The 13947-nt window shown below is 43.7% G+C and overlaps 1 protein-coding gene across 4 annotated transcripts in view; it reads right to left on the bottom strand.

Annotated features, from left to right (window-relative positions):
* Positions 1-71: 71 nt before the first annotated feature.
* ZNF2 (zinc finger protein 2) overlaps positions 72-13947 on the bottom strand; it is a 34590-nt gene continuing 20714 nt past the window's right edge. The window contains exons 1-5 of one of the 4 annotated variants that reach the window (XR_007462389.1): positions 7750-8684; positions 6602-6728; positions 4260-4373; positions 1551-2812; positions 74-1446 (exon numbers count right to left, since the gene is read on the bottom strand). Coding sequence is in view for 3 of the 4 variants with exons in the window: in XM_049652193.1 (XP_049508150.1) it covers positions 1752-2812; positions 4260-4373; positions 6602-6728; positions 7750-7869 (1422 nt within the window). In the remaining variant the exon portion in view is untranslated. Of the gene's footprint in view, positions 2813-4259; positions 4374-6601; positions 6729-7749; positions 8685-9786; positions 11650-13947 lie in introns of those variants that run through there. The other 3 variants (XM_049652194.1, XM_049652193.1, XM_049652195.1) reach the window with 3 other exon arrangements.

Here is a 13947-nt window from a genome sequence, read left to right as displayed (position 1 = left end):
AACCCTGCGTCAGGCTCTGTGCTGACAGCTCAGGGCCTGGAGCCTGCTTTGGATTCTGTGTCTCCCCCGCCCTCTGCCCCCGCTTGCATTCTGTCTCTCTAAAAAATAAAATGAGGGGCGCCTGTGTGGCTCAGTCGGTTGAGTGTCCAACTTTGGCTCAGGTCATGACCTCACGGTCTGTGAGTTCGAGCCCTGCATCGGGCTCTGTGCTGACAGCTCAGAGCCTGGAGCCTGCTTCGGATTCTGTGTCTCCCTCTCTCTCTGCCCCTCCTCCGCTCATGCTCTTTCTCTCTCTCTCTCTCTCTGTCAAAAATAAATAAACCTTAAAAAAAATTTTTTTTTTAATAAAATGAAAACATTGAAAAAATTTTTAAAAAGAAAAAAGAAAAGAAAAGAAAAGGAAAGAACTGTGCTTTTTAAAAAACACACCTAGACACGAGGAACCTGTCCTCATCTTGGTGTTCATGTTCTCTCAGCTGCTCCAGGGAATTACTGCTTTATTACTAAGCAGGAATTCCCAGGATGTAGGTGTGAGGAAGTCAATCTCTGCCTCCACTGTGTAGGCGTGGATAGGACAGTCTGCATTTTGGTTTCACAGATACTGATGTTGAGGGCAAGAAGGACATCATGTCTCATAGACCCGGTGGCCCGGCTCTCAGCTACAGCCTCATGTCTGCTGTTTGGTACTAAAGGAGGACTGCTCATGGATGACCTAGGCCTGGAGTTAACTTTGCTTTGTGATATTCTTTGAGATTAGACATAGCGCCATCTCCTGGTTCACTGTGGCTGACTTCTTCAGCCTGGAACCCCACCCAGCTGCCATGGCTGTAGCTGGCTTGCAACTGGACTGAGAACTTTCGGCATAAATATTCTTTCCCTTCAGCATTTATACACGAATACATTGTGAGAAAGGGAAGGTGTTATGTCAAAATATGGATGGAATGCAGAGCTACACTAAGGAATTTTAGTTAGCAATGAGACTAAACACATGTAACACAAAAACACAACTGCTAACCTGGAAACAAGGGTGATGGGTTAGTCTACTAGAGACCAAAGGTCAGGTTAGAGGGCAGAAGAGCCAAAGTTCAGGGTCAGGTTAGAGGGCAGAAGAACCAAAGTTCAGAAGAGCCAACTGATGCTGGATGATGTCCCTAGTGAAGAACAGGGCATACCCAAACCAGGACTCCAGGAACCTCAAAGAACAGTAGATTAAGAGCTAATAGCACAATTATCATGAAGGTATTTACAGTCCTACAGATGTATTAGCTTCATGTTAATTTTCTTACTGAAGTCTCTAGTTCTGGAAAGTGCTTTTGATTGAGGACTCAAGTTCTCATGACTAGACAGGTATTCATTCATTGAGAAAATATATAATAAGTGGCAGGCATCACACTGAGGACACAGCAGCTCACAGGTATGAAATAGTTCCTGTTCTTATGGAGTGGTCTAGAAATTAAAAAAATTAATTAATTATACATAAATACATAAATAAATAAATAAATAAATACAAACATACAATGCTTATCTCTGGGTCCCCTTCAAACACTTACAAAACATATTGATTGGAGAGCTTCTGACCAATTTGGGGATCCTCGGGGTATTATATTAAGTATGAGGCATCCCAGTGGAAGTCTATGGCACGGTCCATTAAGACTATTTATTGAGCCTCTAGTACCAAATGGAGACATGAGAATATGCGGTAGTTAGAAGGTGCTCAAACACAAATCTTCATTATCTTGCATAAAAGCATCTTAAGTCTCTGTGGGGGCCCCCTGCCGGGCTGGAGCACCTCTGTGACATTCTGACGGCTGCCTGGCATAACGTCGCTGATGTTGGATGATAGATGACTTACAACTGAACACCTTCCCGCACACGCTGCACTCGTAGGGCTTTTCTCCAGTGTGCACTCTCTGATGCTGAGTAAGTCGTCTTTTCTGAAGGAAGGCTTTCCCACATTCAGTGCACTCATAGGGCTTGTCTCCGCTATGAATTTTCTGATGCTGATTAAGGGACGAGCGGTCAAAGAAAACTTTCCCACACTCATTACATTCAAAAGGGGTCTCTCCAGTGTGTGCTCTCCGGTGGCGAATGAGGGAGGAGCGGTCAAACAGGGCTTTGCCACAGCCCTTGCATTCATAAGGCCGCTCTCCAGTGTGAGTGAGCTTGTGGCGAGCGAGGATGCTCTTCTGGCTAAAGGATTTCCCACATTCTGTGCACTCATAAGGACTTTCTCCAGTATGAATTCTCCGATGGCGAGTAAAAGATGAGCGGACAAAGAAAGCCTTGCCACATTCGTTACATTTAAAGGGCTTCTCTCCGGTATGAGTTCGCTGGTGTTCAGTAAGGGTTAATCGGTCATAGAAAGTTTTCCCACATTCGTTGCATTCAAAGGGGCTCTTCCCAGTGTGAGACATCAGATGTTTCTTAAGACTACTTCTATAGCTGAAGGCTTTCCCGCATTCTTTACAGTTGTAGGGCTTCTCTCCGGTGTGAGTCCTTTGATGGCGAGTGAGGGATAAGTGGTTATATAAGGTCTTCCCACATATGCTGCATTCAAGGTTTCTCCCCTTACTGTTGGTTTTCTTGGCAGGAGTGGATCTTTGCCTGGAGTCCTTCTCCTTGGGGGAGGATTTCTTCAAAATCTCCACCGATAGATGTTCTTTCTTCGTGCTCCTGAGGTTTTCTGAGCCAAGTGCAGGACCCAGAGGACCATCTTTTCTGAGTTTTTCCATTAGTGTCTTTTGCAACTTTCCTTTTTGAGAAATATCCTGGCTTTTAGTTGAGTCCCAGCTCTCAAGTCTAGCATTCTGGTCTGAAACAAATAGAAAATATAGATATGACTGGGTCTTAGTGCTAGTGAAAAAGAGAACATTATCTTTGTTCAGAAAAGAATGAATATAAAATACTTCCTGGTTTATTGTAACTCCTCAAAAGCAAAGCATCAGAGAGAGGCTGAAAAATGGCAGAGGAAAACAGAGGAACAGAGATGGAAGTGGAAGGTGGTCATTTGGCCCACTAAACAAGTTTCTGTTATTCGTTCGTTATATATTTTCTAGGTGCCTACAAAGTGGGAGGCACAATAGAAGTCACTGGGACTCTAATGAACAAGACAGACATGGTCCCTGCCCTCATGATGCTTATATTCAACACGACAGGAGACAAAGAAAAAAAACAAATAAAACACCACAGAGTGCAGAAAAATAGGCTATGCACAAAGAAGCATGGAAATGACTAGGCAGTTTATTACAGGTCAATGAGTTTAAACAGCAGAGGGTAAGTGGAGAGGCCGGCCTGGACCTGAGAAAGTGAACTGTCAGTGACTACTGAACGGTTTTTAAAAGAAGAGGAAAGGGGCGCCTGGGTGGCGCAGTCGGTTAAGCGTCCGACTTCAGCCGGGTCACGATCTCGCGGTCCGTGAGTTCGAGCCCCGCGTCGGGCTCTGGGCTGATGGCTCGGAGCCTGGAGCCTGTTTCCGATTCTGTGTCTCCCTCTCTCTCTGCCCCTCCCCCGTTCATGCTCTGTCTCTCTCTGTCCCAAAAATAAATAAAAAACGTTGAAAAAAATTTAAAAAAAAAATAATAAAAGAAGAGGAAGGAGATATGGTAAAGGATAAGTAGGAAAGATAAAAAAAAGTGTTATCAGAGTTCATTATAAATAGGTCTCAACCTTCCCCCAACCCCCTTGCTACCTGTTCATTCATCTGATAAATACCTGAGTGCGTGCGATGTACCAGGTACTATTCAAAACGTTGGGGATACAGTAGTGAACGATACAAAACCTCTGATGGAGTTTACATTTTAATTAGTGGGCAGGTATGGACAGACAGTGAACAAAATAAAGAAGTAAAAAAATACAGTACGTTAGGAAGACAGACTGGGAAGAGAGCTACATAGTGCAGGGGCTGGGGAGGGGGAAGGTGATGGAGAGATTGCAATTAAAGATAGGGTCATCCTCCCCCGTTCATGCTCTGCCTCTCTCTGTCTCAAAAATAAATAAACATTAAAAAAAAAAAGACTGATGATGTTGAACATCTTAAAAAAAAAAAAAAAAAGATAGGGTCATCAGGGCAGGCCTGACTGAGAAGGCAGCACATTTGAGCAAAAACTTGAACAGGGTGACAGGAAAGCCACATGACTATCTGGGGGAATGAGTGTTCCAGACAAAAGCAGTGAACATCTCCACAGGCCTAAGAGGTCCTGAGGAATGGTCTCTGCAAGTGAACTGTCTATCGAAATCCTATCTGCCTAGTTTACACATACCTAAATAAGTACTTCCTGGGGCTTCTCTTTCTTCATCTTCCTGAAAATCAAGTGTCCATGGCTCTTCACCTCTTTTCAACTGGAAAATCACATCAGGTTTAGGAACTAGAAGTCCTGCTCACAAAGGACAAAATGAGAAATGGCTGTTTGGGATGAAAATTCACAACCATCCCAGGGTTTAATAAAATCCCCTTATTCTCTAGATAGGAAAATGGCAGTATCCAAAAATCATATGCTAATTTCTAAAATAAGATGCTAATTCTTCTTCTCTAAAGGGAAGTCGGTACTGACTTTCTAGAGAATCTGAATTAGATCTATTGAAGTAGTTCACTAATTTTTCTCTGATGTAGGAGGCACCTCCCCAAGATGGAACTAGTATTAAGAGTTGAGGGAAAATTCTTAGCTTAGAGAAGTGGAATATGGAGAAGGTTCTGCACCTCAAGGAACTAAGGTGAAGAAGCTACCCCATCTTCTTTTGTAGTTTCTTAAAGAATAGATTTGTATCCTTTAATTATACTTCCGTGCAATTATACTGAATTTGAAGCAACTAACAAATCAAACTGGAATAGTTTAAGAAATATGACTCAACTTATGTGCAGTTAATACTAAACACTTAAAACTAAAAATATCAGTGAACAATTTTTTAGAAATCCTTAAAAAATGAATTATAATGTCTTTGGTTTTTGATGATTTAAAGTAATGACATTTATAAATGTTATATAATATAAATTTATATGGTGGCATACATAAATTTTCTATATTTATGTTTTAAAATGCAATACTAAATGTTTAAGACATACAAAAAGCATAAAGACCAAAACAAAAAGCTACGAACCCACCATCTAACTTAATATTAACACTAAAATTGAAGCCCCTCCTTCATCCCCTCTCCCTTTCCCTACTGAGGTACCCACCATACTAAATATGATGTAAATCACTCTATGCATTTAAAAATGTTTCCTCAGGGCGCCTGGGTAGCTCAGTCGGTTAAGCGTCTGACTTCAGCTCAGGTCATGATCTCACACTCCGTGAGTTTGAGCCCCATGTTGGGCTCTGCACTGACAGCTCGGAGCCTGGGGCCTGCTTCAGATTCTGTTTCTCCCTCTTTCTCTGCCCCTTCCCCGCTCATGCTCTCTTTCTGTCTCTCAAAAATGAATAAATGTTAAAAAAAAATTTTTTTTTAATATGTTATGTTCAGGGCACCTGGGTGGCTCAGTTGGTTAAGCGCCTGACTCTTGATTTCGGCTTAGGTCATGATTTTACCATTCATGGGATCGAGCCCATGAGGGGCTATATGCTGACAGCACATAGCCTGCTTGGGATTCTCTCTCTCTCCCTCTCTCTCTGCCCCTCCCCTGCTCATGCTCTCTCTCTCAAAATAAATAAACGTTAAAAAAATATGTAATGTTCATTGTAGACCATTAAGAAATATAAAAAAGAGAAAAAGTCACTTGTAAGTCTACTAGTCAAAGACAATTAGGGGTAAAATTTTGGTGTAGATTCTTCCACTTTTTCTATGCATATAGATATATGTTGTGAATGTACTCAAGTTCCAATCATTTTGTAGCCTGCTTTTATCACTTAACAACATATCATTAATATCTTTCTAACTCTATCTTTCTCTATAAATCTAACTAATATCTTTCTCTATCAATATCATTCATGGTCAAGGCCCATCCTATACTATAGCCCATTATGGATGTACAATGGTTTATTTACCTAAATCCCTACTACCAAGTACCTGTGCTGTTTCCATTGTTTCACAATTTTAGCCAAAACAGGGATAAACATTTATCTGATTTTTCCCCCTTAGGACAATCCCCAGAAAAAGGGGTACCCATTTTCCATTTTATATAACACAATTTTTTGCTTAAAGCTAGAGTCTCAGACCAAACTTCACTTATCCTTCAGACTCTATCCAGATCAAAAGGACCATTTACTGATAGTACTGACAGCCATGAGTTAAATACAAGCAAACAACGAAAGGTAAATAAATTCACAAACCACTTGTACCTTTGCTAGGGATCTACCTAAAGATGTACAATTCTGCCCCAGTAAGTAAAGAAGGGCCAGGGACACCTGGGTGGCTCAGTCAGTTAAGCGTCCGGCTCTTGATTTTGGTTCAGGTCATGATCTCACAGTAGTGAGATTGAGCCCAATGTTGGGTTCCACACTGAGCATAGAACCTGCTTGGGATTCTCTCTCTCTCCTTCTCTCTCTCTCTCCCTCTCCCTCTCCCCTCTGTCAAAAATAAATAAATAAACTTTAAAAAAAGGAGGGACATATTCTCTACACACACAGCCAATGGCAGATTCTGAGTCTTTGAAGAAAGTCATACTTACCCAAAGAAACAAAACCCTGATAATTCTCCAGCATCACCTCCCTGTAAAGAGCCCTCTGAGTAGGGACCAGCTGCTTCCACTCATCCTTTGAGAACTTCACAGCCACATCCTTAAACTTGAGTGACTTCTGAAAAGACAAACGTGTTCTTACTCACCTACGTGTCTTCTTTTATGTCTCACTGAGGAAGAGTAAAGACTACAGCACTGGAAGACATACGGAATAAAAAAGAAATTGTTCTGATGATGTAAGGGCACTGGATATTTTAAGTAAGAGGTACAGGTCTGTGACCTGAGGCATGAAACTCTTGGTGATGGCCTCATGTCATCATATCCGTGACAGAGCCTCCAAACTTCAGGGACACTGTTACTGGCCTCAGTTTTTTAAACTATCAATTAAAGAATTAGATTAGATGATCTTTAAATTCCCTTTCAGCTCTAACACTCATGGATCCATGAGATCTCAGTTTGAACAACAGGTTCTCAAGTCAAGGGAAGATCTATGATGAGTGTACAAAGAACAGAGGATACTTGTAAGAGCTAAAACTGAAGAAAAAGGATAAAAAATATGGTGTCCCTTTGAAAGGAAGATAATATTCCAGACTAGAGGATTCAGAAGTTTTATATTCTCATGAAAGTTCTCTAAGCACTCCCTGAGCCATTGCTAAGGGCAGAACTGCCTCAATTCTCTGCTTCCCCACCATTACAAAACACAGGACGGGGCTGGTCATCAAGGCCTTATGAAGGGCCATCTAGAAGGAAGATCCCGGGGCACCTGGGTGGCTCAGTTGGTTGAGCGTCCAACTTCAGCTCAGGTCATGATCTCATGGTCTGTGAGTTCGAGCCCCGCATAGGGCTCTGTGCTGACAGCTCAGAGCCTGGAGCCTGCTTCCGATTCTGTGTCTCTCTCTCTGCCCCTCCGCTGCTCATGCTCTGCCTCTCACAATCTCAAAAATGAATAAATGTTAAAAAAAAAAAAAAAAAAAAAAACTTTAGAAGGACGATCCCTACAGCTTTCTTGTATGGTGAGAAGGGAGAGAATCTGAAGCCAGAAAGGGTACTAGTCTTTTCTACAGAGCACCACTTCTACCAAAATGGGACCAATCTCAAGGCTGGCAAGGAAGCTCCGGACTGAAGAAAATCCAACTCACCTGCCATCTGGCTGTTAGAGGTACAGCTGCCATTCTCTCCTCTACTATGTCCTCTTGGAAAAGGCCCAGGTCAGAGTTGGCAGAGCTAGAGAAGGAAACATGAAAAGAGACCACTCCCATTTCATAGTTATCTGACCCAGACTAAAAACCCCTACATATCCATTAGGTGTGAAACAGTCCTTATGCTCAATACCCCACTAAGAGCAAAGCAAGCCTAGAAGTAAATTCACCCTTTCCCAGGAGATGGAAATTATGGATAGTGCCACAACTCTGTTCCTGAGTTAGCAGCTTCCTGAGAACAGAGCTCTGTTCCCATATCAGAAAAACTATTAAAAATCAAATAGTTTACAATGAAGTCAACTTTTACTCCGTTTTATAAATCTATAATAAGCATTGTGCTCTGTAGTATTTTGACATAAATAAGCAACTTAATAAATAACTCAATCTGACTTTTAAATTCAAGATGACCAGAGGGATGCTTATACTACCATTTTTTTTAAAGGCTAATGTGGAGCCTATATGGTTAAGAATAAAAAAGCAAAAGCAAATTCGTGTATTAGTGCTATTAGTCAAGTTTTGTTTAGTTCTAAGGGCCAGAAATATGTTCAAGCAAGCTACGGTGTTATTTTTAGGATACAATGGACATTACAAGGATACTGTAATTAAACAGCATCTAGGCCTCATGACATCTGTCCCCTACTGGGATGAAGAGCACTGGCCTCCTGTCCTAATTCTTTCCTGATTGCCAAAGGTCCCAAGTAGAGGTTCAAGAAGTGACTGGGTCCTATCCAATCAAGAAATGGAGTTAGGGGCACCTGGGTGGCTCAGTTGGTTAAGCATTCAACCCTCGATTTCAGCTCAGGTCATGATCTCACAGTTCCTGAGATTGAGTCCTGAGTCGGGCTCAGCACTGACAGTGCAGAGCCTGCTTGGGATTCTCTCTCTCTCCCTCTTTCTCTGCCCCTCCCCCACTCACACGCACATGCTTGTGCTCTTTCTCTCTCCCAAAAAGAAACAAACTTAAAAAAAAAATTAAACAACAACAGCAACAACAACAACACAAGAAATGGAGTCAAACACCAAATGCTAGAAATTCCAGCCAGTTTCTTCAGGGTCATCTTTTTTTTGTTAGAGTCCATTTTTTTAAGTGTATTATTTAGTAATCTCTATACCCAACGTGGGGCTTGAACGCATGACCCTGAGATCAAGAGTCGCATGCTCCTCTGACTGAGCCAGCCAGAGGCCCCTGTTACAGTCATTTTTAAAGTTTCCATAGAACTAGGAGGCTATATGCAAAATGATACCCAGCTATTCAATTCAGTCCAGAACTGAATACAATTGCTTCTCCAGCAAAAGGGGCAGCAGGACCAACCGGGATGGACTGACTGACCGCTGTCCCTACAGCACAGGCTGGCATCACAGAAGCCCATGGGAAATAAAGGATTAGCTAGAGAGCTAGGGTGTCCAGAGTGCCATGGTCACCTGCAGAGACAGACCCCACGCGAAGTTTGGTTTCAATATTGAGAATGATGATGCCACACGCACAAACACAGACCAGGTATATAAAAAGGTTTATTACTTATGTCATGGAGGTCTCTGGAGAGAGCAGAGCCGGTCTCTCAATAGGTCCAAAATGGCTCTAGAGAGGAGGAGGAAAGGAGGAAAGGAGACCAGCCTGGTCTTTATTGTGGTTAGGGGGCAGGGCCAGGGTGAGCGTGCCCACATGCCCACAGGAAGGGGCTTGTGTGATTGGAATCCCCCGCCAATGCCCAAGGAGAGAGCATTCAGACTTCCTTATCAGCTTGTCCAGGTGTGAGACACAAGGGCAAGAAGGAGGGGTGAGTCTTAAAAGCCCAGCAGTCAAGTATCAAGGCAGACCGTACAGTGTAACTATATGTCCGAAACAGGAGGAAGAATCTCCGTCCTCTTCTCTCCAGGCCTTCTGATCTTTGGGCCTGATATGGAGACAATCTGTGACATAACAGCAACTGGAAGACAGGAGAGGTAATACTATTCCCAAGAAAAAGATTCATTTACCTAACAGAAGCTTTATTCAGAGGATCTGAAAAATCCTTCCAGGAGTAGAGCTGGGAACAACGATCTCCCCAAACTTCCCTGTCCACAGGGAATGCCAGAATAACATTCTCTCAGGGTTTTATTACAAAGACTGTTAAAAATGTAGTCGGTATCCAGTAGGGAGGGCAAAAGACTAGAAAAAGAAAGAGGGTAAAGGGACCCAATAGTACTCATCCAAGGCTGACTCTATGTAATATAATCCATACAAACCAGTAGGATAAGTCACATTTGGCACTATCTTCTGGACTCCAATTATGATGGTGATCCACTACCAATCAGATTTTTTTTTTTTTTTCATGAATAGACTTGTGTATCCTGCTGGATACTGAAGGATAATGATGGTGCCATACATCTTTATCTCTTGCTCTTGAGATCAAGATAGAGCAACGTATCTTGATAGAGAACCTGGATATACCATCTTGGACATTTAGAATGGCCAACAGCAAGATTACATTGATAATTTCTGTGTACGCAGGCCATCTGACATGTGCCTGGAGGTGACCACAAATGAGAATGGTGCTGGAACCAAGCCACCAAGGGCTACATGGGTCTTGCACCTCTTCATCCCCCAAGAGAATGTACTGAGTTCTCAGAGGAATGTTCTCGGAACATTCTCCTCTGTACAGACAAGGTTCAATAAGGTCTTTAACTCCCAGCCCTCCTGAGTTTATTGCTCTAACACCCACAATTAAGTGGCCATGGTCTCTGTGTCTCCTACTTAGAATTCTCAAGACCTTTGTGGTTGTTAGCCATTGAGAGGCTAATGACCTTAGATCACGTTTCCACCTCTTGCCCACTCAGCCATTGCCAAGGAGCACAATGAAGAGCAGTCTGAGACATGAACTATGGCCAGGACAGGCCTACCACTCTTTATAGAGTGATTTTCTTAGTAGTCGTATTTCAAGGTGAGTGGCAGGCAACAAGAAGCATCTACTGTTCTGTCTCTGGAGTTCTGCCAACACTTCACACTTTTCAAGGCAATATCTTTATTCACAACCACACATTACTAAAAACGGTCTCTATTTCCTGGCCAAAGCTGACTGGCATCTGAACCAATTAGTCCTTCCCCTGGCATTCTGGAAGTGGAACCAAGAAAAAGAGGTCAGCCTCTCATGAGGCTCCCCTTGAGGGCATGAAAACCTGGGAGCCCTTGACAGTCACATTTTGTCATGCCATCTGAGAGCAGAAAAAGCCAGTCAGCAGTGACAGGGAAATATAAAACATAAGTCCAAACAGAAGTAAAGGCAAGGGGTTAAGAGAGGGTCCTGATTTTTTTTGTTCTGTCCCCAGTTCCAGTTTACAAGCACACCGCAGTCTTTTTCCTTGGGTTCCGTGACCTAACCAAGCATCCTCAAAATGAATCCCCCTTCTACTAGTTTGAGCGGGGTTTCTGCAGTTTGCAACCCAAAGAGACCTAAGACAGGGAGCAAAACCAATCTTCTACCTTCTTACCTGAGGTTTCATTGTTCACATTCTGCTACCAGACCTCTCCTCTTAAGAGCTCTTTTGAGTCCTGGGGGTACATAGAGGACACAGCATCCAGTGTGGCTCACAGAACCAAAAGGGTGGCATTAATCTTAAGATGCCTGCCAGTATCATTAAAATAAGCTATGGATGTTTCCAGCCAAACCTATAAACTCTTTTCCAATCCATAACCAAATTGATCCACATCACAAAACAAAGACTCAGGGTCATTACCTTCTTTGAACGCTCAGATTTCTGATTCAATCACCTAGTGTATACTATCTTATACTACAGTTATTTGTATCTTTATCTTTCCAAGTAGGTAAATCTTGGGAGTCAAATCTTGCTTTCCTCACACTAAGAAAGAAATCTTTGCAGACTAATTGAAATACCAAGTTTTGCAAGAAAGTCTAGTTGGTGTTGGAAAGCAGCTCTCAAAGAGGGAGCGCCACTGGACAGCTCCAAGAAGCCGGGTGCAAGGGGTTGAAACCCTGGCCCAGGGAACCGAGAGAAATGAGTAATTGAGGGGCTTTCCGGGAAGGATGGACCAGAAGGATTCAGCGCAGTCAGTTCAATCCTGGTGTACTGAGCCCCCAGCACTTCCCAAGCAGGGGAAGGACCGCCTCGGGAGGAAATGCGCCATTCTACCCGGCGGATACACACTGCGGAGCGCGGCCCTGCGCACCCAGCGCACGTCATCTCACACTGCGGGGCCAGGCTACCGACGTCTCACTTCACCTCGCACCCATGTCGTCACCCTGAGTCGCGCCGGGCCTGCAGCTGGCGCCTCCTCCCCTTCCCCGCTGCAGGTCGGATCAAGGTCAGCCTGGGAGCAGCGGCCAAGGATAGTTCCAAACACCCCATTTCGGTTCCACCCTCACGTCACCGCGCCTCGCAGCCCAACTTCCTTCCCGGCCCGTTCTTCAACACCTTCCTCTCGCCGCAGCCACGGCTCCCACCAGACCCAACCCCTGGTCCTCACCTTGGGCGCCAACCGGCTCCCGGCGGCCCCACGAGGCGCAAGGACCACAGAGCGCCTGCGCAAAGTGCCCTCGGAAAACTACGATTCCCAGAAGGCCTCGGGGCGGGTTTTCGGAGGCCCCGCCTCCTGAGGGACCACAGGGGTAGTCGGGCGCGTCATTCAAAAGGTGGAAAGGTGACACTTGTAGTAAAAATGAAGGGAAGAAATGTAGTAAATGTAGTAAAAAAAAAAAAAAAAAAAGTGAAGAACCAAGGCTGTCTCCTGGCCCTCCCTGTTCGCTTGCCCCAGGCGGACCCCTACCAAGGATGCCTCTGTTTCTTAGGCAGTTTTCTATCCAGGAGGATATTTGCAACCTCTACTCTCTTCAGGCACCTGCTGCTTCATCTCCCTCGCTTTCCGAGTGGGGGTGGAGCGGAGAAAGCTTGAGAGAGAATTCCCATACTTGCCTGTAATCAGAAATACAAATTTGCCTTTCTTCACGTTCATTCTACTGCCCTCTCCAATTAGAACAATAAACAGAGATACATCTGGGCTTTGTAATTATGTTAGTTAATAAAGTCCCTTGAGGCTTAAGCAAGTTGAGGAAGCATTTTCTATCTGCTGTGCCCGAAGGCATCCTGATACATGTTCACATCTTTTTTTTTTTACATCTCTTTTTTTTTTTACATTTTTTTTTTTACATCTCTTACATTTTAAAAGAAATATTCTCTTCGTTTCACATCCCCCTCCAGCTACCAATCTTAACCTCTCCTTTTTATCAAAGCGAAACTACTCAGCATTGAAGATACTTGCTATGTTTACCTTCCTCTCCACCCATTCCTTAACCAAATTTGTTCCAATATGGCTTTGGCGCCACCATCCAGGTTACCGACAAATCAGGGGGTGGGGGTGGGTAATGCTTTGGTTTTCTTTTTTTTAATATTTATTTATTTTTGAGAGAGACAGAGACAGAATGCGAGTGGGTTAGGGGCAGAGAGAGAGGGAGACACAGAATCCGAAGCAGGCTCCAGGCCCTGAGCTGTTATGTTAGCACCGAGCCCGAGGCGGGGCTCAAACTCAGGAGCTGTGAGATCATGACCTGAGCTGAAGTCGGATGCTCAACCGACTGAGCCACCCAGGCACCCTTAATGCTTTGGTTTTCTTGACCACTTGACAACATTGAACACTTTTTGACTATTCCCTTTCTTGAAAGTCTTTCCTGTTAACCTGCTCTCACCTAGTGTTTCTCTTACCTACCTAGTCTCTTCTTTTATGGACTCTTCCTCTTTTCATGCCCATTAAATCTGTGTTCTTCAAGGACCTATCCTAGATCCTAGTCTCGTCCAACACTCTACCTTCATAAGCTATTTCCCACCACCTATATGGTTTCAGGTATCATCCATATATATGAAATCACTCTTTTCAGGTTCAGTCTGCCTGCAGAACATTCCTACATATGTCTGGATATTTCACAAACATCTCAAGCTCATTATATTCAAATAGGCTCACTCTCTACCCTTATACCAAACACCCTGGGTACACTACCTCATATTCTCTTGGCCCAAATTTTACCCCAGACATGCTGCAGCAACCACATTTGCACAAACATAATCAGAAAACCCCTTGCCTCGGTCATACCCCACACTTTTCACTTTCCTCCCTGGAGTTACTCTCTGACTCTGCCACAGGGGATGACT

The sequence above is a fragment of the Panthera uncia genome (assembly GCF_023721935.1).
Source record: "Panthera uncia isolate 11264 chromosome A3 unlocalized genomic scaffold, Puncia_PCG_1.0 HiC_scaffold_12, whole genome shotgun sequence".
Lineage (NCBI taxonomy): Eukaryota > Metazoa > Chordata > Mammalia > Carnivora > Felidae > Panthera > Panthera uncia.
Note: the sequence above shows the minus strand (reverse complement) of the source record. Positions and strands in the feature narration are given on the sequence as shown.